Source organism: Oryctolagus cuniculus, chromosome 5 (genome assembly GCF_964237555.1).
Source record: "Oryctolagus cuniculus chromosome 5, mOryCun1.1, whole genome shotgun sequence".
NCBI lineage: Eukaryota > Metazoa > Chordata > Mammalia > Lagomorpha > Leporidae > Oryctolagus > Oryctolagus cuniculus.
Genome location: NC_091436.1, coordinates 151,697,492 through 151,722,619, shown reverse-complemented (window position 1 = coordinate 151,722,619; position 25,128 = coordinate 151,697,492). Strand labels below are relative to the sequence as shown.

General features: G+C 42.5%; 1 protein-coding gene across 4 annotated transcripts in view; it reads left to right on the top strand.

The window, feature by feature from the left end:
- Window positions 1–25,128, top strand: part of DCDC2 (doublecortin domain containing 2) — a 183,290-nt gene that overhangs the window by 38,237 nt on the left and 119,925 nt on the right. For all 4 annotated transcript variants that reach the window (XR_011388777.1, XM_070074331.1, XM_008262507.4 and 1 more), the window contains exons 4-7: window positions 15,864–15,940; window positions 16,060–16,191; window positions 22,271–22,417; window positions 24,021–24,075. Coding sequence is in view for 3 of the 4 variants with exons in the window: in XM_070074331.1 (XP_069930432.1) it covers window positions 15,864–15,940; window positions 16,060–16,191; window positions 22,271–22,417; window positions 24,021–24,075 (411 nt within the window). In the remaining variant the exon portion in view is untranslated. The remainder of the gene's footprint in view (window positions 1–15,863; window positions 15,941–16,059; window positions 16,192–22,270; window positions 22,418–24,020; window positions 24,076–25,128) is intronic.

Genomic DNA, 25,128 nt, shown 5'->3' with positions numbered 1-25,128 from the left:
TTTTCTGCATTGGGCTGTAGAGAGGGTTGGTTGGTATGGTTAACTTGGTGCTTGGGAGAGAACTTCAGGCACAAATGCTTCATTACATGGGACTATTTATTTGAAAAGAAAAGGCTTAGGTTAACATGTAATATTTACATCCTGAAAGTATGTGAGGAGGCTACCTCGAAAATTTGTGGACAACGGAATTAAAAGATAAGCTTATTCTTGTTTAAATATTTTTGACATCCATGCAAATGAGGGGATCTTGTAAGAGTTCATGAAAAGTAATTATATGAAAAAACTGTACATTGATTTCAAAATTGTTTTGCACCAAAATGAACTTATCTTTTAATTCTGTTTCCATTAAATTTGTGAAGTATCCTCATTTTTCTGGTAATTAAAGTATACTTCATCAGTATTTCTATCAGAGAATTAGAGTTATTATACAAAAATGGGAAAGAGGGACATTAACTGTGAGGCTGGGTTTAATTTTAGTGGGAAACATGCTTAAATTCTTAAATTTAGCTCTTAGTCCTAGTCCAAGAAAAAAACTATTTCTTTTGAAAAGTCTCAAGCACTTAGCACCAGTCCATCAGCTTTGGTTAAGGATGGGACACATTCCCCTACCCCAAAGCCATTTGGAACAGTGGGATTTCATGGCATTACAGGTCTGTTGGTGGACAGTGCAGTGTTGGAACAGTGTTAGGGGTGTTCCTGCTCTTCAGGAGTCTTTTAGTTTTATCTTTTTTAAAAACACTGATGCTTATTAATTTAAATTTAATTACTATCCCACTTGGCTCATGAGATGAATGGTTACAGATGAACATCCAGCGAGCATTTGAAACTGAAATTTATAGATGGATTTGTGAAAACATCTAGTTGACTGTTTATCCTTGCTATCTTTATACCGATGTCTGTGTTGTTAAACGGAATCCCATTTGGTCTATGTAATGATTTCTTCCAAGTCATACAGACCCCTATTGCCTTAGTAATTTAAGGTTAATAAGGTTATATTTTTACTAGTTTAATTTTAAAGGCTTTTATTTTTGTTCATGATAACTTACATTTTATTGTATTTTTTGTGATGTTTATAAATATATATTTAAAGATTATTTGAGAGGCAGAATTAGAGAGAGAGAGAGAGAGAGAGAGAGAGAGAGAGAGAAACAGAGGGGAAGGTCTTCTATCTGCTGGTTCACTCCCCAAATGGCCACAGCAGCCAGGGCTGGGCCAGTCCAAAGCCAGGAGCCAGGAGCCAGGAGCTTCCTCTGGGTCTCCCATGTGGGTGCAGGGGCCCAGGCACTTGAGCCATCTTCTGCTGCTTTCCCGGGCACACTAGCAGGGAGGGAGTGGGATTGAAAGTGGAGCAGCCAGGACTCGAACTGGCACCGGCCAGATAACCTGCATTTTAAATACGCTTTAATGTTTTTGGAGAACGTGAGGACTTGAAGTGACCTGCCTCAGATGGCTCACACAGAGCTGGCCTCCAGGGCTTGACGTTGCCTCTCAGTGCTGAGCTCCTGACTGTGTGGTGCTGCCTCCTTCATCCTGTGCTCATCTGCCGCCCCCCACCCCCCAACCCCAGCGGAGGCTCAGTGAGCGTTGGGGGTGGGGACCCGTCTGCCCTCCTCCGTGCTGAGTCCTCCGAGCGCAGAGCTGGGGCACAGCTGGTGAAAAGTTAATCTTTGCTGAAAATGTTAGCACCCCTTCCTTGGAGTCTGTTGGTGGGTTAACCTCGCTCTCGGTATTAATGAAACACTGAGTGTAGATCATGTACAATGACACATTCTTCAGTGGGGGTCCTGGGCCTACGTGACTTCTTCCCATGCCTGTGCCCCTGCATACTCAGAATTGCTCACTTTCATCCCGTAGCGTTGGGGACACACTCTCAGCCGTTCTGCATTCTTGGTGGAAATTTTACATTCCACTGCCTTAGGCTGGTTCGGCAACCAAAATCCCATTTGGGGAAGTAAAACAAAAAATGACAACAGTGAAATAATCAGTATGATGTAGTAAGAAAGAAAACAAAAGACAAGACAAGCCAAAAATCCACCCCCCACCTCCCGTGCCCAAAAGCTTGGTTTGTGGCAGTTCCCATTACTTCTGAGAGTTCTCTTGGGTTAATCAGTGATTTTTTAACTTTATAGGGGTCATATCGCTCTCTTCAGCACAGCATTAGGAAAACTCATGCAGACTGACTGTTGAGTGCCTTCACTCTTTGAGTTTTTCTACAAGATTAAGTACCCTTTACAAATAATTATTTTTGGGATGAAGTTAATAAACTTGACGTTTGATATCACATTATCCAAAACGCTTAAGATTTTCAGATCTTTCAAATATTCTGTAGAGTGCAATAAAGAAAAAAATTAAGCCAGGATGGCAATAGCTTAAAGTTGTTTGGTTTGCTGGAAAACTGATTTGCTGGATCAAAATGTGGTGACAAGACTTAGCAATATAAATGTTTATTTAGCATATGCTTGCACTTGAGAGTTTTCATGCAAGGCATTCCGTATGACGAGGATATTATCTTTTGGGTCACTTTTAAGCTAAAAGGAAATGCTCTACTTGCTACGTTTGGAAGAGCCAACTTGTTTGTCTGTTAGCTTGTTTTGAATTGTCTTCCTGTCAGTGAAGGGAAGCAGTCATTTTAGACAAAAGTTCCACAGGCTAATCTATGAGCCGATGCTGCAGTACCCGTTGTTGTCAGGAAAAAGAACCTTCTTAATAAGAGATGATGATCCACACTTGATGGATAAGCACCACCCTCCCCTGGGAGGCAGCACCTGGACTGGGTGCAACAACACGGGCACCTTGGCAGGACCCAGGTAGACTCAGGAGGTTTCATCAGCTCACAGAGACTAATTGGACCCTTCTGGGAATGTTCTAAACAGCTTGTTCGTTATAATTAGAGACATCTTCCATAACTAGGTTCTCACTGAAGTTAGGGCAGTTGGAATTTTAAAAGGACTCGTATAATGTTGTTGAGAATATCCTTTCCGAAATATTTAAGTGGTTTGCCTGATTTTGCCACTATGCTAGAATGTAGAATTTCTAGCTGAATCTGGGGTTAACAAAGTTCAATTTTCGTTGTTAGTGTTATCCATAAATCACACTGCTGAAGACAGATAAAAATATTTGCCAGATAGTACCTGTCAGGAGAGAAACTTAAGTGGACTTGAGAAGATACAAGAATCTTTGAGTAAGGGTGCCCTAGATATACATATATATAAATATGTTCATATATTCAATTATATATAGTCCAAGACAGATCTTTTATTGTAAAAGCTCTTCCTTTTTTTTTTTTTTTTTTTTTTTTTTTTTTTTTAGATTTATTTATTTACTTGAGAGGCAGAGTTATAGACACAGAGAGAGGTCTTCCAGCCACTGGTTCACTCCCCAGGTGGCCGCAACAATCAGAGTAGGGTCGATCTGAAACCAGGAGTCAAGAGCTTCTTCCAGGTCTCCCACTTGGGTGCAGGGACCCAAGCACTTGGGCCATCTTCTACTGCTTTCCCAGGCCATCAACAAGGAGCAGGATCGAAAGTGGAGCAGAGGCTGGCACTGTGGCATAGCTGGTAAAGCTGCCACCTGCAGTGCTGGCATCACATATGGGTGCTGGTTCTAGTCCCGGCTGCTGCACTTCTGATCCAGCTCTCTGTTGTGGCCTGGGATATGTCTATGCAGCCATTTGGGGGAGTGAACCAGTGGATGAAAGACCTCTCTCTCTCTCTCTCTCTCTCTCTCTTTTTCTCTCTCTGTGTCTGTCTCTCTCCCTTTCCCTCTGCCTCTCTCTAACTCTGCCTTTCAAATAAATAAATAAATCTTTAAAAATTAAAGAAAGTGGAGCAGCCAGGACTCGAAGGGTTGTCCATAAAGATTGCTGGCACTGCAGGCAGATATTTAATCGTCTCTGCCACAGCACTGGCCCCCAAGACAGATCTTAAGTGCACGCAAATACATGTTTACTGTTTCTGCTGGTGGCCCGTTTTCTTCTAGCCCATTAGCAGGCTGCATGGCCTAGTGGCAAGAACTGGGTTATAAATCCGAAGTGCGTTTGTGTGTCTCTTTGCTTACTGTGTAACGCTGAGGGGTGGGGAGGCTTTCTCTTCCCATCTTTGCAATTGGAACAAAACTGCCTCCGAAGGTTATTTTGCAGAACAAAGGTGAACTGTAAACTTATTTGAAAATGTCTACCTTATAAACAGACATTTACAAGCCAAGGTGATATGTGGAAAATGCCTCACTGTTCAAAACTGTTCCTAATTTTTATTTAAACTTTTTACAATGTACATGGAGAGAGAGAGAGAAAGAGAGAGAGAGAGAGAGATCGATCCTATCTGCCCTCTGGTTCACTCCGCCAGATGCTCACAAAAGCTGGGCTCAGCCAGGGTGGAATCCAGCAGGTAGGTTTCCTACGATGTCAAGGACACAACTGCTTGAGCCATCACCGTGGCGTCCGAGGGTCCATATTGGCAGGCATCTGGAGCCAGGCACCAGAGCCAGGAGTTGAATCCAGGCACTCCAATGTGGGATGCTTGCCCCCTAATGACTGTTTAATTGAAGGATTTACAAGTCAATTTTATGCCCAAAGCACAGTGGGTGGGTCTTTGGGTTATAGGTGAAGCTGTTTAATAAAATAAGAGATGCAGTTCACATAAATATTGATAACGTAAGGTGAGTTCCCTATATTTATGAAAAAATGTAGCAGAGATTCAGACAAAATGATAAAGCGATTCCCAAGTGAGTAACTGTGTCCCGCCGAATAAAGATTAAGTGGTAGAATAGTGAGAAATGAGGTCAGAGTGTGGAAGGCTGGACCCAGCTCCAATGTGACTGGGGCACGGGGACTTCATCTCCAGGCAGTGGCTGCCCTTGCATGGTACATTTGGGTCTGTGTTTCAGAAGACTGATTCAGAAACAGGTGGACAAGAGGAAAATGGCTAGAGGCAGGGGGACTGTTAGAGCATGATGGGTATGGCTCATGAGAGACTTGTGGTCTTATACAGAGAAGGGCACGGATGAGACAAGTCTGGGGAGGGGATCACCAGGGGACTTCATTGTTGGATATGTCCCATGGCACATTTTCTGTGAGTGCTTTGAACAAAATTAGGTGATTTATGAAAATTGAATAATGCCAAAAAATTCTGCTAAATTGATTAAGTTTAGGTACAGGGCCTGGTGCTGTAGCATAGTGGGCTAAACCTCCGCCTGTGGTGTTCTCCTATGGGCATGGGTTCATGCCTGGCTGCTCCAGTTTTTGGTACGGCTCTTTGTTGAGGGTTGGGAAAGCAGTAGAAGATGGCCCAAGTGCTTGGGCCTCTGGACCCATGTGGGAGACCTGGAGGAAGCTCTTGGCTTTGGATAGGACAAGCTCCGGCCATTAAGGCCATTTAGAGAGGAATCCAGCAGATGGAAGACCTTTCTCTTTGTCTCTCCCTATCTCTGTAACTCTAACTCTCAAATAAATAAATAAGTAAAATATTTTTTTATTTTTTAAAAAGTTTAGGTACAAACATAGTTTTACAAATTTCTGTTTTCATGTAACCAGTTAGATATATCCTGCTGGGGGCCGGCACCGTGGCTCACTAGGCTAATCCTCTGCCTAGCGGTGCCGGCACACCGGGTTCTAGTCCCGGTCGGGGCGCTGGATTCTGTCCCGGTTGCCCCTCTTCCAGGCCAGCTCTCTGCTGTGGCCCAGGAGTGCAGTGGAGGATGGCCCAAGTACTTGGGCCCTGCACCCCATGGGAGACCAGGAGAAATACCTGGCTCCTGCCTTTGGATCAGCGCGGTGTGCCGGCCGCAGCGCACCGGCCGCGGCGGCCATTGGAGGGTGAACCAACGGCAAAGGAAGACCTGTCTCTCTCTCTCTCACTGTCTACTCTGCCTGTCAAAAAAAAATAATAATAATAAAATAAAATAAAAATAGATCTATCCTGTTAGGAGAAAGATCTGGGCTAGAGATATTTATCATTGGCAAAATGATATTGATGTAAATAGCATTGGGTTTAATAAATGTGATCAGGGAAGTGTTTACCTTAAAAAAAAGGCAGGAATAAATCCTGGGAGATTAATAGTATTTAATTTTCTGGAGATTAATTTTTCTTAAGTCCAAAAGAGCACAGTGCTAGAAAAAGATATTTTAGTGTGTGTCAGATATTATATAGGATATAATGTTTTATAAGAAACATCTAGAAAAAAGTGTTCTGGTTTTTTAAAAAGCCCTTTAATATGCATACACTATAAAAATTAATAAAGATAGGCATTCTGTATATCTTGTAATTTTGTTTTGATCACAAACATCTTGAATTATTAAGATTTCCCTCAGCCCGGCGCTGCGGCTCACTAGGCTAATCCTCCGCCTAGCGGCGCCGGCACACCAGGTTCTAGTCCCGGTCGGGTGCCGGATTCTGTCCCGGTTGCCCCTCTTCCAGGCCAGCTCTCTGCTGTGGCCAGGGAGTGCAGTGGAGGATGGCCCAGGTGCTTGGGCCCTGCACCCCATGGGAGACCAGGAGAAGCTCCTGCCTTCGGATCAGCGCAAGGCGCCGGCCACGGCAGCCATTGGAGGGTGAACCAACGGCAAAAGGAAGACCTGTCTCTCTCTCTCTCACTGTCCACTCTGCCTGTCAAAAAAAAAAAAAAAAAAAGAAAGAAAGAAAGAAAGAAAGAAAGATTTACCTGGTGTTTTTTTCCCATCCTTTTACTTTCAATCTACTTGTGACCTTATATTTAAAGTTTAGTTTTTGTAAGCATGGATAGATGTTAATTCTGTATGCAGTTGGATAGATATTAATTCTGTATGCAGCCTGACCATTTCTGTCCTTCAACTGGAGTTTTTAGTTCATGTACATTTAGTGAATGACAGGTTTGATTGGCTTTGAGTCTATTGCTGATTGCTCACTCTTATTTTTTTAAGCTTTTCCTGCCTTCTTTAGGCCTAAAAACATTTGAAATATTATTCTATTTTATTTATCTCTATTGGTTTTTTAGTGATGCCTCTTGGTGATTTTTAGTAGTTACTCTAAGGTTTGCAATATGCATCTTTAACTTGTTTGGGTTTGCACTATTATCTCAGGTCTTTAGAACTTGATAGCAGAATAATTTCATTTGTCTTCACTCAAACCTTTGAGTTTTTATTGAGTATTGCACTTCTGTGTTTATGAAATGTTACTCTTTTTGCTTTCAGATTAAAACCATTTAAAAAACCTTTAAAAGTACTCACACATTTCCCTCCAAATGTCTTCTGTTCGTTTCTGCAGATTTGGTCTTCCGTTTTGTATTATTTCCCTTCGGTCTGAAGAATTTCCTTTCTAAGATTTGGTTGTGTGGGTCTGCTGACAACCAACTCCCTTGGCTTTTGCTGTCTAACAATGTCCTTTTTGGAAGCCACTGTCTCAGAGAATGTTCTGTTGTGTCTCATCTGCTAGCTCCATGGCATTCTTCATTTCAGATATTCTGGTTTTTAGCTCTAGAATCTTCATTTCGTTCCTTTTTGAAGTTTCAGTCTCTGCACTAAGATTCCTCATCTCCCATCTATTTCACCTTTTCTGTTTATTTCTTTGGCACATGTGTAATAGCTATTAACATTCTTTTTTGCTAATTTTAGCATCATGATCATCTTTGGATTTGACTTTGATTTCATCCCTTGACAATGGGTCCTATTTTCCCCCTTTCTGTACATATTGTGTACTTTTTGTTGTATACTTGTCATTTTGTAGAAAATGTGTAGAAATTGAGTATAGAGGCTGACACTGCGGCTCAATAGGCTAATCCTCTGCCTGTGGCACCGGCATACCGGGTTCTAGTCCCGGTCGGGGCGCCGGATTCTGTCCCGGTTGCCCCTCTTCCAGGCCAGCTCTCTGCTGTGGCCCGGGAGTGCAGTGGAGGATGGCCCAAGTGCTTGGGCCCTGCACCCGCATGGGAGACCAGGAGAAGCACCTGGCTCCTGGCTTGGGATCAGCGCGGTGCGCCAGCAGCAGAGGCCATTGGAGGGTGAACCAATGGCAAAGGAAGACTTTTCTCTCTGTCTCTCTCACTGTCCACTCTGCCTGTCAAAAAAGAAAGAAAAGAAAAGAAAAAAGAAATTGAGTGTAGATAAGATTTACACTCAGAAAAAAAGCTCTCCCTCTTCTGGTTGCCGGGGGGAAGGGCTGAGTTCTGAAGCATCCAGGGTTGAGCTGGGTACCGTTTGGGCTGCAGCTTTATTCGGTTTCAGTTTGCCAATGATTTCAGCCCTTTGGAGGGTGGAATCAGGACCTGCTGTCTCTCGGTCAGGGCTTGGGAGTGATCCTCGTGCAATGGTAAGAGCTCTCTGGCCAGTCAGTCGGGCTGGAGATTCTCTGCTCTCCATGCATCCCCAGCTTTCCAGCACAGGATGTCTCTCTGCCCTTCTGTCCTGCTCTTGGCTTTTGCTATTCTCCCGTGCACCTGAAGAAGGGCCCCTGGGAAGAACTCGTGGAGAGGGTGGACTTGCTCCACGTCTGGTCTTCTCCGCTGTGCTGACTCACCCATACGTTTGCTCTTCTGCCTTCCATGCCCCTGGGGATGCAAGCAGCTGCAGAGGTATTCCCACTTGGAAAGAGTTCACCTCTCTCCGGAACGTAGTTCACCTAGGCTTCTTTGAATCTTATTCCCTTGAATGAGTTTTTAATAACTGTATGATTTTAGCGTTTCTTCCAGTTTTTGTTGTCATCGTGGGAGCAACAGTCTTCCACAATCTACTTCCCATCTATTCCTTAGTTATCTCTTAGTGAAACACCGAGTCTTTTGAAGAGATTGATCACCGTCCTGACCACTTGTTACATAGCTTTTTCTTTTCCATTGTCTCTTTCAGTCCACACATCCACGAGTTCCATGATAAGTGACATCGTTCCACGCAGGTTAGGAAATATTCCCAGCAGGAACTATGTTCTGATAGAGGCACCATACATGCCATTATGATGCACACATTAATAGGTAGGTCAGACTACTGCTGTGCGTTAGACATCTCAGCCAATCTTCCTTCCGTTTTAAAAATAAGACTATTGGGGGAAAAAGGATGATAATTTAAAAAAATCTCTTCGGAGCAATTTATTTTGGTTGGGTTAGATATATGGACTCCTAGGTAAATTATTTTCTACTCTGGTGTCTTAAAAATGATTTAATATTTTGCAAAGGACCTTGTTGTTTTTGCTGCTGTGTGCTGTGTTTGGAGAGTAGCAACAGAGTTTCCTCAAAGATTACCGCTTTGAAAACTCACTTTTTCTTCAATACACACCATAAGGAAAATCGAGTTGAAGGGTCTTTATGTAGGTTGCCCTATGTGTTGCCAATGAGTAACTTTAGTGCATTTGTTTCTCTAAATGCTGAAGTCTACCTTATGGACAGCCACAAAATCTGATGGATTTTAAAAATAAAATTATTGAAAATTGAGCTTTCAAATTGTGTAGTTGTTTTTTTTTTTTTTTTTTTTTTTTTTTGGACAGGCAGAGTTAGACAGAGAGAGAGAGAGAGAGAGAGAGACAGAGAGAAAGGTCTTCCATTGCCGTTGGTTCACTCCCCAAATAGCTGCTACAGCCAGCACGCTGCACCAATCCGAAGCCAGGAGCCAGGTGTTTCCTCCTGGTCACCCATGCGGGTGCAGGGCCCAAGCATTTGGGCCATCCTCCACTGCACTCCCAGGCCACAGCAGAGAGCTGGCCTGGAAGAGGAGCAGCTGGGACAGAATCCTCCGCCCCAACCAGGACTAGAACCTGCAGTGCTGGCGCTGCAGGTGGAGGATTAGCCTAGTGAGCCGCGGCGCAGGCCAGTGTAGTCGGTTTTCATGAGAGGTTGGAGGTCATAAGTCTCTGTGATGGTATCTCAGTATCATCACCGCTTCCCCAGATCCTGGAGGCGAGTTTTCTCGCCAGGGTTCCAAGGGGTGGAGAGTGCTGAGCTTTGAAGCAGATGCAGCCTCTGAAGACTTCATTTAACCACCTCAGGGAGTGGTATTGCCACTTCATTAATTAGTTCATGGAGCGTCCCTTTGGGCTAGTTCAGTAGGATTATTCCTATTTGTACAGATCAAGAGACTGAGGTGTGAGGCGTGGACTCAGTTCACGGAAAAAGTGTTGGCAACCAGTTGCTGAATTCAGAATTTCGGATCGCTAGTTACTCAGTTTATTGACATTGATTGTGTTATTCCAAACATCTTTTTAAAACAATAATTTTAGTTTCATTAAGTTTATTTTTCATAAAAAACTCATGAAGGTTTATTTATTTATTTTGAAGATTTATTTATTTATTTGAATGACAGAGTTACACAGAGATAGGAGAGGCAGAAAAAGAGAGAGAGAGAGAGAGGTCTTCCATCCGCTGGTTCACTCCCCAATTGGGCCGAAGCTAGGAGCCAGGAGCCTCCTCCAGGTCTCCCATGTGAGTGCAGGGACCCAAGTTCTTGGGCCATCTTCCACTGCTTTCCCAGGCCACAGAAGAGAGCTGGATTGAAAATGAAGCAGTGGGTCTCATACTGGCTCCCATATGGGATGCTGGTGCATTAGGCCAGGGCTTTAACCCACTGTGCCACAGCACTGGCCCCTCTCATGAAGGTTTAAACCGAATGTTGACCCAGCTGTGATGTTGTCCCACTATGTGTTGTGGAATTTGTGAATTTAAGTTCTTTAGACTTATCAGGTTCACAGGAAGAGTTTATTTTAGTACAGCCGTCTGTGACATACACTCATTTTATGGAAATACCAGGGACAGAGCAGTAGGTTGGGAAGAGCATGTGTTTTGTTCCCAAAAACCAGCATTAATGTCCTGGCTCACTCCATTCTAGCAGGATGGGTATAGTTAAGTCTTTGTTGCTGCCTTTGATTTTCGAAGTACTTCCAAGAAAAGTTTATTCAATCAGTCTGTCCCTATCTATCTCTCTGTCTGTCTGTCTACCTGACCTGCATTCAGGGGGTAAAAACGAGGGCTTCGCCAGGCTCTTCTCTCTATCTGCAGAGCGACCTCTTTCTCTGATTCACTAACCCTATGTCAATATACGAATGAGCTGCATTTTCCAAGACAGCATTGAGCCCAGTGCAGAACCAAGGCAAGACTCTTACTGGTGGTGATTTCCTCACCCACCAATATTGCCAACCAGGAATATTAACTTGGCTGGATCCAAAATGAACGGATTTGCGTTGATATCTTTTAAAAAGTATTTATTTATTTGAAAGGTAGAATGACAGGGACAGAGGGAGAGGGAGAAAGATCATCTAACTGCTGGTTTACTCCCCAAATGGCCACACCAGTGAGGGCTAGGCAGAAGGTCAAAGCCAGGAGCCAGGGACTCCATATTGTCCCTTACAGTGGTGGCATGGGGAGTATGTGGGCCATCACCCACTGCCTTTCCAGGTGCATTAGCAGAGAGCTGGATCTGAAATGGAGCAACAAGGACTCGACTCTGGTGTGGAATGTTGATATTGCAAGTGGGAGGCATAACCTGATAAGCCACAGTACTGGCCCTGCCTTGGTACCTGTTCGTTTGCTTTGGTGCCATAGTCACACATCTCACAAGCTTGCTCACCAGTGAGACCCATCCCTGGGGATACAGGGGTCTGACACTCTTTCCAGGTGTCCAACCCTCTGCAACTAGCTGGGTTGGTACTTAATGTTAGTTATATCTGAAATGTTATTTTCAAGGGGCAAGGGAAAATCTATGGGCTAATATGAAAATTGATAAAAATCTTGAAGTATTTTCCATTATTTAAAGCCTACAATACTACTGTTGTCTCTACATTACTACTGAATGATCAATGCTTCATCTCTGATCAGTGTTCTGGAAAAGTTCCCTTATAATGAGTAGATTCTGCTTAATTTTGTGTATGTGACTTATGTTATTGTTTAAAACACTAATTAGAAAAAATTAGAAAAAAAATTAGAAAACGGGCAGAGATGACAACTGATGATATCACAGGGGCATGGTGAGACATGGGCAGAAATGACAACTGAGTGTGATGCGTGTGATGCACATTGCTAGATAACATTGATGCCAACATGTCACAGTAGAGTCGTGCAAGGAAAAACCAAGTCTGTAAAATACATACCATGTTAGGCCGTGGTAAGTGTTGTGGGAAAAACAAAATAGGGCTGAGGGACTGGGGGACAGGTGGGAGAGCTCCAGGGATGTGTATAGCAGCTTTCATGTGAGGGCCATCCCGGCAGGGTAGCTGTGGTTAGGAGGGGAGGAAGCAGGGCACAGACTGAGAAAGGCCTGGTGGGTACGTGGGCAGAGACACATTCCCGTTAAACCACTCTAAGCCATAAGAGTAAGCAGATATGCTTTGAGAGGCCTTTGTGGTCATTCAAGGACATTGTAAGCCACAGTCCTGGCTTCAGAACTGCATTCCTTGTATATCAAACCTATTTTCTTTGTTACAGTATGAACTATATAAATTACAGGACTCTGGGTTCAGTCAGGAATGCGCTTGTGATAAATTCCATGCAAGCTAAAAAATTGCCTATCTGCTATTTCAGCCAACTTCCAATTGTGACAATTTATACAGATATATAACTTACATATTTACGCAAATACATATTTACAGGGAAATCCATCATGGCATTGTTTGCAAGAGCAAGAATTTTGAAACAACTGAAAGGACCAATTAGGGACAGGTTAAATAAATTATGGCACATTCATGGACTGGAGTATAGACAGCTGTTTATTAAGAGTGAGGTAACCTTCACTCTAACAACCAATAGGAAACAATATCCATGATGAGTTTAAAAAAAAAAAAAAAGGCAAGGTGTACAAGAATGAGTGTAATAGGCTAATCCTCCGCCTGCGGCACCGGCATACTGGGTTCTAGTCCTGGTCGGGGCGCCGGATTCTGTCTTGGTTGCTCCTCTTCCAGGCCAGCTCTCTGCTGTGGCCAGGGAGTGCAGTGGAGGATGGCCCAAGTGCTTGGGCCCTGCGTCCACATGGGAGACCAGGAGAAGCACCTGGCTCCTGGCTTCGGATCAGTGTGGTGCTCCAGCCGCAGCGCACCGGCCACAGCGGCCATTGGAGGGTGAACCAATGGTAAAAGAAGACCTTTCTCTCTCTCTCTCTTGCTGTCCACTCTGCCTGTCAAAAATAAATAAATAAAATAAAAAAATTGTAGGTATATAATAGTTCCATAAAATAATACGCATATGTGTGTAGAGACTTTCAAGAGGAATATTTCACTGGAAGCCCTGCGTGTTGTGTTCCCAGCATGCATCTGGAGTCCCATCTCCCCTGGTGACAGTCACCAGAGGACAACGTGTCAGCTAAGAGGAATATTTCTAACTCTGGTTGCAGATTGGTGGTTAGGTAATGGGAGTGGGAAGGATGCTTTCTTTTTTATTATATGCTCCTTTTCACCACTTGAATTTTGTTCAAGTGCATGAATTTCCTATTAAGTGTTTTCTTAGGAAGTCAGCATCATGATATTTTAAAACTAGTTGTATATAATAATACATCCTTTTCATCGTGTCTGTTTTTTCTAAGACTTAAAAAATGTTTTTCCCAGTAAAATTTATCTTGTGGCATCAAAAAAGATTCATAAAAGCATCAGATCATGTATATTTCTTTACTTTGGAAAAGTACATTATTATCTGTACTAATTATGGTTTACAATACTGTAATTAGGAAAATAATGTAATTAGGTCATGGCATGAAAAATCTAGTGGAGACTTGTTGGTTTATGTGCTGAAGTATGTTCATTTATCAATAGTTTTACTGGCTTTGACTTCATTTTGTATCGCTATTTAACAAAGTTCTTTGGACATTTATTTGTTTTAAAGAGGTCTTTATGGTTATGGAATGCTGGCCCTAATAAAGTCTACATATCCATTCTGATTAAAAAGGAAAAACAAAGCATCACTATAAATGTTAGTTTAGGGACAAGAGTCTGTGTATTTAAAATGGAATGTTGTTATTATTAAATTTTTAAGCACTCTAAATTGGAGTATCTTTTATTTTGTTTTGTTTTTTTTAATTAGCAATAAATATTTGTAAATTATTAGTAGTATTTTAAATGCTTAATTAGTTCTTAACAGATTCAATACGGTTTGTAGATGCAATTCTAAGAACATAATGATATTCCTTTCCTTCTTCCTCCTTTCTCCCTCTCACGCTAAATTGGAGTATCTTTTAATTGCAATTTTGTAAATGTTTATTGTTCAACCAGTAGGCCCTGGTCGTTGAGCACTGTTTTAGGCACTGTTGGACCATTGAAGAATTCTTTCTTCTTGTTTTTTTTAGTTTATTTTATTTATCTGAAAGTCAGAGTTACAGAGAGACTAGGAGAGAGAGAGAGAGAGAGAGAGAGAGAGCAAGAGATGAGAGAGATGGTTCACTCCCTAAACGGCCTCAATGACCAGGGCAAGGCCAGACCAAAACCAGGAGTCAGGAGCGTCCTCTGGGTCTCCCACATAGGTACAGGGGCCCAAGCAGTTGAACCATCTTCCACTGCTTTCTCAGGCCATTAGCAGGGAACTGGATCAGAAGTGGAGCAGCCGGGACTTGAACCAGAGTGCATATGTGAGGCTGGTGTCGCAGGTGGTGGCCTTTTCTGCTACACCACAATGCTGGTCCCTCTTCTTCTTTTTTCAGGAAGGTGGCATAGTTAATGAAGAGAGAGTCCCAGAAATGATTCAGGGCAAGTATTTGATATTTGGGTAATTGTCCAAGTTTATAGCAGGTAGTTGCATGTTCATAGGTGCAGGTTCACTAAAAACTCTGCCTCTTATTGTATGTGATTTTAAGCAAGTTGATTAAGCTTTAGTTTCTTCATGTCAAATGGGGCTATGGTAATAATACCTGGAGCACTGTTTTGGTGATTCAAAGATACATGATGCCTGGCGTAGCAGTACAGGTGCCTGCTTCCCACGTCAGAGCGCCTAGGTTTGAGTCCTGACTCTGCTTCCAGTTCTAGGTTCCCACTAATGCAGACCCGGGGGAGCAGTGGAGATTGGGTTTCTGCCATCCTTGTAGGGGACCTGGATTTGGATTCCAGCTCTTGACTCTGGTCTGGCCCAGCCCCAAACATTGAGAGCATTTCGAGTGAACCTGCAGATGAGAACTTCCATTTTTTTTTTTTTATTTCTTAAAAACATTAGAAAACAACAACAACAAAAAACTATGGAGAGTGAAGACAAGGAGTGGATGCAGGGGATGTTTGGGAATGCAGGGGACAGAGGCTGGTTAGATTAATATACACAACTAGGAGGCTGGGTGGAGGGAGTGGTGCAGGAGCTGAGGGTACCGAGGGCTTGATCCTGGGCATCCTGCTGGAGACTGAGCCTGGTCTGTCAGAGGTGTGGTGGAAAGCATACAGACGATAGAGACCAAAGGAAGGTTTGGGCAGGAGGAGGACTGAATGGCCATGGGGTCAAGGGAGGAATTGAAGACACTTGGGCAGGTGAAGAGTCTTAGCAATGACAGACTAAATAGAGGCGGCAGAGGGGACAGAGCCAAGACAGAGCGAGGTGGGACTGAGTTTTGTCAAGCAATGCAAGTCCTTCTGAGACAGGTGGAGAGGCAGACAGACAGGATGACATGAGTCAGGTTGTGGAGGGAGGGGAGGCAGAAGGGCTCTGTGGCTGTGGGTAGGAGATGATCGGCTGGGTGTGTGTGTGTCTGGAATGAGACGTTAGGCTTTAGCCCAAGGGGGCGCGGATTGAGAATATGCATTCTGGCAAATGGGAAAAAGTCGTTGGCTTGGGAGCTAGATGCCCTGTCTGGGATGCAGGTGTCACATAAATGGTGGGGTTCTTTCCACCAGCAGCCTGGGCCTTGGAGGCCAAAGGAGAGGAGGCCTCAGCCACTTCCCTGGGAACCCCAAGTTTTTCCTCCTAGGTTAGGAAAAACAAATACAAGCTGAGTGGCTTATGTTTCTTTGCTTCCGAAGGTAAAACCAGTAATCCACAGCAGGATCAACGTGTCGGCACGCTTCAGAAAGTCGCTGCAGGAACCCCGCACGATCTTGTAAGTGGGAGCCCCTTACATTTCCGGTTGAAACTGGCTTGGTGGCTCCCTTTCGGTTGGGAGTTTGCTGTGTGGCTAAAGGCTAACAGTTCCGCACGGCCCGGCTTCTTGTTTCCTAGCCTGATTGCAAACGGAGACCTCATAAACCCAGCTTCCCGCCTCCTCATCCCGAGAAAAGCCCTGAGTCAGTGGGACCACATACTACAGATGGTCACGGAGAAGATCACGCTGCGGAGCGGGGCCGTCCACAGGTCTGTGAAGCAAACCTTCCCTTGGAGCATGGGCTCTGGAAGCCAAGTCGCCTGCAGCGGGCCCTGCAGTCCCTGGTCCACAGACACTCTGTGTGCCTCAGTCTCTCTGTCTGCAGAATGGACGTAGAATAGTACTCACCTCGGGAGTTGTTTCAAGGAATGTAGTAACAAAGAGCATGAAATAGTTCTTGGCACAGGGTAGCACGCTAGTAAATATAAGCTGTATTTATTCTTTTGGTCAAGAGTATAGGCCAGCCGGCGCTGCGGCTCACTAGGCTAATCCTTCGCCTTGCGGCACCGGCACACCGGGTTCTAGTCCTGGTCGGGGCGCCGGATTCTATCCCGGTTGCCCCTCTTCCAGGCCAGCTCTCTGCTGTGGCCAGGGAGTGCAGTGGAGGATGGCCCAAGTGCTTGGGCCCTGCACCCCATGGGAGACCAGGAGAAGCACCTGGCTCCTGGCTTTGGATCAGCGCGGTGCGCCGGCCGCAGCGGCCATTGGAGGGTGAACCAACGGCAAAGGAAGACCTTTCTCTCTGTCTCTCTCTCACTGTCCACTCTGCCTGTCAAAAAAAAAAAAAAAAAAAAGAGTAAAGGCCAGCTTTAACTTTTTTTAAAATATTATTTATTTGAGAGGTAGAGTTATAGACAGTGAGAGGGAGAAACAGAGAGAAAGGTCTTCCATCCGTTGATTCACCCCCCAAATGGCCGCAACAGCTGGAGCAGCACCAATCTGAAGCCAGGATCCAGGAGCTTCTTCCAGGTCTCCCACATGTGTGCGGGGGCCCAAGGACTTGGGCCATCTTCTGCTTTCCCAGGCCATAGCAGAGAGCTGATTTGGAAAAGGAGCAGCCGGGACTAGAACTGGCAGCGCAGGTGGAGGATTAACCTACTGCACTGTGGCGCTGGCCCCAGCCTTAACATTGTTTAGTTGGGAAGGAGTCTTTTGAAAGAGGCAGCTCGTTAAATCTTAACTATTCTTTTTATCCAGGAGATATTTATGATTATTTGATGGTCTGAACTATCTGATTAGGGTAAAAAGAAGCCATCAGATCTCAGGAGGTGGGTTTAAGGAGGAGACAGGTGAGAGGATTTATCTCAAGATTCCAAAGCATTTCTCATAGGCTTGAAATCCTGAAGCCTAGGAAATTTTCCTTTAATGGAGGTTGACATTTATTTTCTTTCAAGAGTGGGAAGGTTACAAATAATATAGACACTTGTGCAGCATATTGAAACGGTGAGTGTGTAGGTATACCTGTGTGTGTGTGTATGCACACTCACATGTACACACACATTTGAAAATCAATCAAGAGTTTTCTGGTCGTTCTCCTTGATACCTATCTTTCCCCGAGTCTTTCCAGAGGATTTTTCAAAAAGTTCATGGAAAATAGAATTAATTTTTTTGGTGCAAAAAATTTTTGAAATCATAAATTTTTCATATTATCCATTTTGCATGAAAGCTTGTAAGACCCTTTGATATATGATTTCCATTTTTGGGGGTCCCAGACCAGACTTATCTTTTAATTCAGTTTTTTCATGAATTAGTTGAAGTATCCTGGTATACTGCAGAGTACACACTTGCTTTCAAGTTCTTAGAACTGTTTTCATATACTCCTATATAAAAATACATAAATATATACACACATGTTAAAATGGACTATAAAATGATAGCATGTCTTTTAGTTATGCATATTTATATATTGATATATACAGTTTCACAGCCTTTGAGATTTTAAACATAACTAGGAATTTTAATTGAAAGTAATACTTTGTGACAAAAAGTTTAAAATAGAAGAGAGGGTCTAAATAAAAATCATTTGTCTCATATCAGGCTCCTCCAGTCCCCCTCCCTAGGATTTTTTGGTATCATTACAGAAATATTCCATGCATACACAAGGAAGACAACTTTTGTTTCTTAAAAATACAAATGGGGACATACCTACATACATACATATGTGTACATAAAAAATTGAGCGAATGAATGGTCATCCCCTGATATCTCTGGGGAATTAGTTTCAGGACCCCTCTGAGATACAAAAATCTATACATGCTCAATTCCCTTAAACCAAATGGCATAGTAGGGGCAGGTGTTTGGCCTAGCATTAAGATGCTGCTTTAGACCCCTGCACTCCTCAATGGAGAGCCTGGTTTGAGTCTTGTTTTGTTTTTGATTCCAGTTTCCTGCTAATGTGAACCTTGGAAGGTATGGGTGATGACTCAAGTAGATGGGCTCTTGCTACCCACAAAGGAGACCTGCATTGAGTTTCTGGTCCCTGGCTTTGGCCTGCCCCCCCCCCCCACTGTTCCTCTCAAATGAGTAAAAATAAATAAGCTAAATAAGATACAAATTAAATAATCAAAATGGTATGGTATTTTCATATAACTGACTCTCATCCTCCAACATACTTTAAATCATCTCTGGATTAATTCTAATACTTAAAAATATAAATTCTATATAAATAGTGGTTATTCTGTATTATTGATAGAATAATGACAAGAAGAAAAAATCTGTGCATTGTTAGTGATGAAGTAGTTTTTATTTTTCTAAATATTTCAACCCATGGTTGGTTAGCTATGCAGCTATGGAGCCCTCAGAAACAGGGACTGCTGGTGTATATGCATACATCTTTTTTTTTTTTTTTATCCTGTGACCGCAAATCTTAAAGATGATCCTTTGTACAATTTAGTGATATCCTGATATTTTTATGATTAAAATGTGTTCCATTGTATGAGAGTATGCTAATTTAAGTCTTTTGGAGGGAATTAGGTAATTCCCCATCTTTTGCTATTATATACATATACCTGTGTTTTATTTATTTAATATACTTCAATATCTGTTGATTATTTCTCATGAGCCAGGTATTATTCCAAGTGCTTTCCATTTTTTGACTTAATTAGCTCAGTGACCGTATGAGCTAAGTAGTGTTATTGTTCTCTTTTAATAGACATGAAATTTGAGACACAGAGGCAGATGGTGACTTGCCCAAGATTGTGTTGATGCTGAGTAGCAGGGCTGGGAATCAAGTGCAGTAAACAGTCTGACTCCAGAGCCTGTGCTATTAGCCTCCAAGTTACTTGCAAAACAAATGCCATGTACTTGTATTTCATTATCTATGTACTTTTTCTATCAGCCATGGCTTTTACACATTTATCTTATTGATTTATAGGCACTCTTTACATATTAGGAAATTTTTACCCTGTTCATGTGAATTTTAAATGTCTCCAGCTTGCACTTTCTTTATACTTTTTTGCATGTAGATAAATGGAAGTTTGAAGTAGACAAATTTTCATTCTTTCTTTATGAGCATTAGTTTATAACTAGCTTAGATCTTTCTCACTTGAAGATTATACAAAATATTCTCCTATGTTTTATCTTATATTTAAAAAATTTATTTAAACCTTTGGTCCTCCTGGGTTTTATTTTTTGTCAGGAATGAAGGCAGATCTCAACAATTATATATTGACTTTTTTGAATATATAGTTTTATCTTTTGACATACAATAAATGTAAACTCACCCAATAAATAATATAAAGCACACAAAGATACACACACAATTTCTTGTCCAGATGCACCTGTTCGTACTTGTGCTAATGAACAAATTCATACATAGACATAAAATCTGTGCAGATACCAATTAGAGATAAAATGTAGTTATGTGTCCCCCAGACACTTGAGTACTCAGGGAAACTGGGTCCTAATGTGACGCCAGGTAAGAGCAAGCTTTGGTGCTGCTCACTTGGAACCTGTCCCTTTAACAGAACAACAGAGTGGTCCTGGTGGGATCTTCTCCATGCATCAGTTTATTTCTATATCAGAAGCATATACAGAAATCAGTTAGACTCCCTGTTCGTGTTTCTTTGCCTTATAAAAAAAAGAGCAGCTGGCGCCGCGGCTCAATAGGCCAATCCTCCGCCTGCAGTGCCAGCACCCCGGGTTCTAGTCCTGGTCGGGGCGCCGGATTCTGTCCCGGTTGCCCCTCTTCCAGGCCAGCTCTCTGCTGTGGCCAGGGAGTGCAGTGGAGGATGGCCCAAGTGCTTGGGCCCTGCACCCCATGGGAGACCAGGAGAAGCACCTGGCTCCTGGCTTCGGATCGGCATTGTGTGCCCGCCGTAGCGGCCATTTGGGGGGTGAACCAATGGAAGGAAGACCTTTCTCTCTGTCTCTCTCTCTCTCTCTCTCACTAACTCTGTCTGTCAAAAAAAAAAAAAAAAAAGATTTATATAAAAAAAAAGAGAGCTAAAACCATGGGGTAGAATTTATTCAATACCTTTTACCTATCTGCAGAGGAAACCAGTTGAATCTTGGCTGTTTCCAGAGTCCACAGCTAGGCTGCCTTTTAATGCCTACCCATAAAAGTTAACTACTGATTCAGATCTAATGATCTGAAGGCAAATGAAAGAAGAAAGTCTGGCTCTGGGCCAGCGGTTCTCAACCAGGCGTGATTTTGCCCCCTGGGGACACTTGGCTGTCTGGAGCCATTTCTGTGGTCCTATTTAGGGGTGGGACTGGCGACTACCGCCTGGTGAGTACAGGCCAAAGCCGCTGGGTAACATGTCATGGTGGACAGGATGATTTCTCCAACAAAGGGTCATCTGGTCCAAAAATGTCAACAGTGCCACTACTCAGAAACCTTGAAGTAGGTCAAGGTGGAGAGGACTGAATTACGTGTCGAGGGTAGAAGCACAATGCTGTAGTGAAAGAGATTTCACATCTGTGTGCTAACTAAAGATACAAACATTGCCAGGATTTTTTTTTTGAAGATTTTATTTATTTATTTGAGAGGCAGAGTTACAGACAGTGAGAGACAGAGAGAAAGGTCTTCCATCCACTGGTTCACTCCCCAAATGGCTACAACAGCTGGCAAGGAGCCGATTCAAAACCAGGAGCCAGGAGCTTCTTCTGGGTCTCCCACGCAGGTGCAGGGGTCCAAGGACTTGGGCCATCCTCCACTGGCTTTCCCAGGCCACCGCAGATAGCTGGTTTGGAAGAGGAGCAGCCCGGGCTCAAACCAGCGCCCATATGGGATGCCGGTGCCACAGGTGGAGGATTAACCTACTGCGCCACAGCGCCAGCCCCACATGGCTGGGATTTTGATGGCTATCTTCTTTGTACTTCATGGCTCCATGCGATGTGGCCATTTATGCAATTGGTACACAAACTGATAGATCAATGAATTATTATTATTATCTTAATGCCTTTATAGATGGTACTAGCATTAATTATGTAATATAAGAAGATTAAGAATTGCAAAAAAAAAGAGATTATCTTGAAATCCTTCCAGTAACTAACTCTTGTTTAGAACCTTCAAAAATATACATCGCTCTTTTCTGTTCTAATTTTCTAATACTGTTTTCCGTGTTCTTTAAAATAATTCTTTAAATCACCTAGTGAAATTATCACTGTTTTTAATAAGTAACATATTAACTAGTTTATGGCAGCGGTTTTACAGTAAAGGGAGGTTCTTGTGAAACCCCCAGTTCTGGGACGGCCTAATGTTCATTCTCTTGCTGAGGCGGGACGGCAGGAAAAGAAGGAAGCATGAATGCTATGCAGTTCTGCATCATTAATTCTCGCACTGGGCTTTTCCTCCTGTCCACTCAGCCCTTTTTTTGTGACCCAGTTCTGTGTGCGGGTTTGGATGTAATACTTTGCCCCGGAGGGGGATATTCCTACACAGAATGTGGTCAGAAACTTGTCAGTCAAACACACAAAGAAAATAAATCTTAAAAGCACTCACAAAATATAAATAAGAAAACAATTTTCAGTGGAAGCTGAATTTTATTGGATGTAAAGGACCACATTCTGTACAAGTTAAGTTTTCTTTCTAAAATGTTAGTATGACATCAAGAGAGAATCCTCAGGCTCACTGGGGTAAAATCCTGTATAGCTAGATAGTAACTGTGTGTGCATTATAATGTTGGTATTTAGTTGAATTTAATGACTTAGAGGCATTTGTAACTCAATAATTAGAAGAGGAACAGAATCAAATTAAGAACAGTATGTTTTTATTTATTTTGTAATTTCAAGCAGGTCTTTAAAGGGTCATTAAAATTCTAACTCTTGGCACTAATGTTTTGACAGACTTTATACTTTAGAAGGAAAGCTTGTGGAGAGTGGGGCAGAGCTGGAGAATGGGCAGTTTTACGTGGCTGTCGGCAGAGATAAGTTTAAGAAATTGCCTTACAGTGAATTACTTTTTGACAAGTCAACAATGAGAAGGCCTTATGGGTAAGTCTTCTTCCTTATTCTCTCCCTTGTCATGCATGAAATAGTGCCACTACTGTATTTGATGGGATGGAGGATCTTATTTTTAAGTCAGAATAGAAAGCACATTTGGTATGTTCAGATTGTCATTGTTTTTATTGTCACCATGGTAGGTTGAGAACTATTGCACAAAAATATAATGTTTTTTTAATTTGTGAAATACTGCATAGTAATTCTTTTTCTTTTTACCTTGCACTGAATCTCTAGTAAACAGAGAGCTAGTCTTGTGAGGAAGATACAGATACGACCTTCTCTACAGCAAATGTTATTTGAAGGTTTAATGTCTTAATGGTTTAACTAGACCATATCATCTTTCAGTGGATTTGGACATTTAAAAGTATTATATATTAAAAAAAATGATATTTTACACCCTTTTTAAAAATTGTAAAACACAAAAACAACATGATGTCACATGTGCAAATAGAGGCACTAGCTATAGTTAACATAAGCAAAGAGGGTTACACTTTTAATCGCATGCAGTGTACAGTGAGTATTTTCCTATGTGAGAAGTCACATGCTTGTGAGCGATGCTGTATTTCAGCTGAGCAGGTGCACTGCAGAGCCACAGGCGGTGAGTCCGGGCCCCAGACACAGGTACCTCTTGGCCTGCCCAGGTGCCCAGGATCTATCCCTGTTGCTTTTCAGAGAGATTCTGTGGCCGCTGTGCTGTTGGCAGCTGACTCTGTGTGGTCATCCCCTGCAGAGTGACACCAATGCGCTTTCCATTGACTCACAACTTGTGTAGCTTGATGGGGAGGCTAGCCCAGGGCTTTCAAGTAAGTAACAGATGAAATGGAAGTTTAGCCGTGGCGTTTGAACTTTACAAGTGCACATGGTTTCTTGGCCCTTTAGAATTCTTCTCCAGCACACTTGCTGCTAGCCACCCTTACTCATGCATGAAATCAAATCCTTTAATGATCTCTGCTAAGCAGCACGGAGTAACCTGCTGTGAGCTACGGTGTGTTCTTGATGGTAATAGGAAAAGTTGGCCCTTCTCACACGAATAAGTAAGATTTACCTTTACATGTGGCCTCCTGCTTTGGAAGATGTTCAGTTGGGTTTCAAGACATACCTAGTCCTAAAAATATAGACAACTTATTCCTATAGTCCAAAAGAATCTTTCTTCCTTTTTAGTGAGAGTGACTGATTTAAAAGCTCCCTGAGCATAAATATTGGAGCTTTCCCATCCTGCTCATCTATCAGAGGTAGACATAATGATGTTTGCTTTTAGCCCAGTCTGGGGAAATCCTTACTTGGCTTGGGAAATGTTTTGAAATGCAAATAGAAAGTTTTTGGATTTTAATACAAGTTCTCTGAAAAATATAAAGTAGTCCTAAGAGCTTATTTGTAAGCATTGGTTAAAATAGAATCCAGGAAAATATTTAAAAATTTTTGGAATGGAATTAGAACTTTCATAGTCTTTATAAAATTGGGAAGGTCTGAGGGATTTCTTGTGAAGCTCTGTTGACGGCCAGGTTGGAGTGCCAAGTTTGGATGACCATAACCTTGCGTTGAGTGTAATTTGTAAACAGCGTTCGGATTTCTAACTTGCAATTTGTTTCCACAGTCAGAAAGCTTCTTCACTACCTCCTATTGTAGGATCCAGAAAGTCTAAAGGGAGTGTAAGTATCAGATGCTTCGCTCATTAATGTTCTTTATTTTTGTATGAGAGAGAGAAACAGTCCTTTGGGTTTCAATTAAATTCAAAGAAATAAAGCTTAAGCACGTTGTGGCATATCAGCAATTATGTGAAACAACACTCAAACTTTAATGTTACATGTTAGGAATTAAGTTCCTAAAAGACAGGTAACATTTTTAGAATACAGATTTCAAAATTTTTTTTCCTTCTATGTGCACCTGTTATAATTTATATCATGGTTGAAATCTGGGAAATAAGAACTACCATATTAGGTCATATCAGTGGTCAACCCAGTCTTGTTTATTGTTGTGACAAAGACTAAAAAGGAAAGATTTGAAATGATGAATGTCTGATGTGGTAGATATGCCAATTGCTCTGATCTGCTCATTATGCAACGTATAACCTGTATTGAAATGCCACACTGTGCCTTTTAAGACCAGTATGTATAATTACTGTGTGTCAATTAAAAATTAAGAAAAAAATAGAAAGAGAATTTTGGTAATCAAAGGATAAGCCTCAGTTAACATTCCTCTAAAAGATTGAGAATCATCCCAGATATTTAGTTCTCAATCTATCATTCATTCATTGTTAATTAGTTCAGCAGTGACTAAATACATATCCATCACGTGGGGGCTGTGACAAGCATTTAGTGTGCCATTTCTTAACCTGTGTGTATCTTCACCCTCCCCTCCCCGTGGGGATGCATTCCTTGTTTTGTCGGAGCTTCGGAGCTTCGCTGCTGCAGCTGTTTGTGGCTAAAGCCTCTCCTCCACCCCTCTGGAACCGAATGCCTACTCAGTGGAGATCAAAACTGACTTGGCACCCCTCCCTGTCTAAATAAGCAGCATTCTTATACTGGCGATTCATAAAATACATAATTGCTGGGCAATGATGCTGTCTCCGATGATGATGATGTCGAGATCTCTCCTCACCCCCACTTGTGACTTCACGTGAAATTCCTGAAAGACAGGAACATAATTTTTGTGTGTGTGACCAAGTAGTGCTGAACGTAGCCCAACGTTTATGAGCCTCTCAT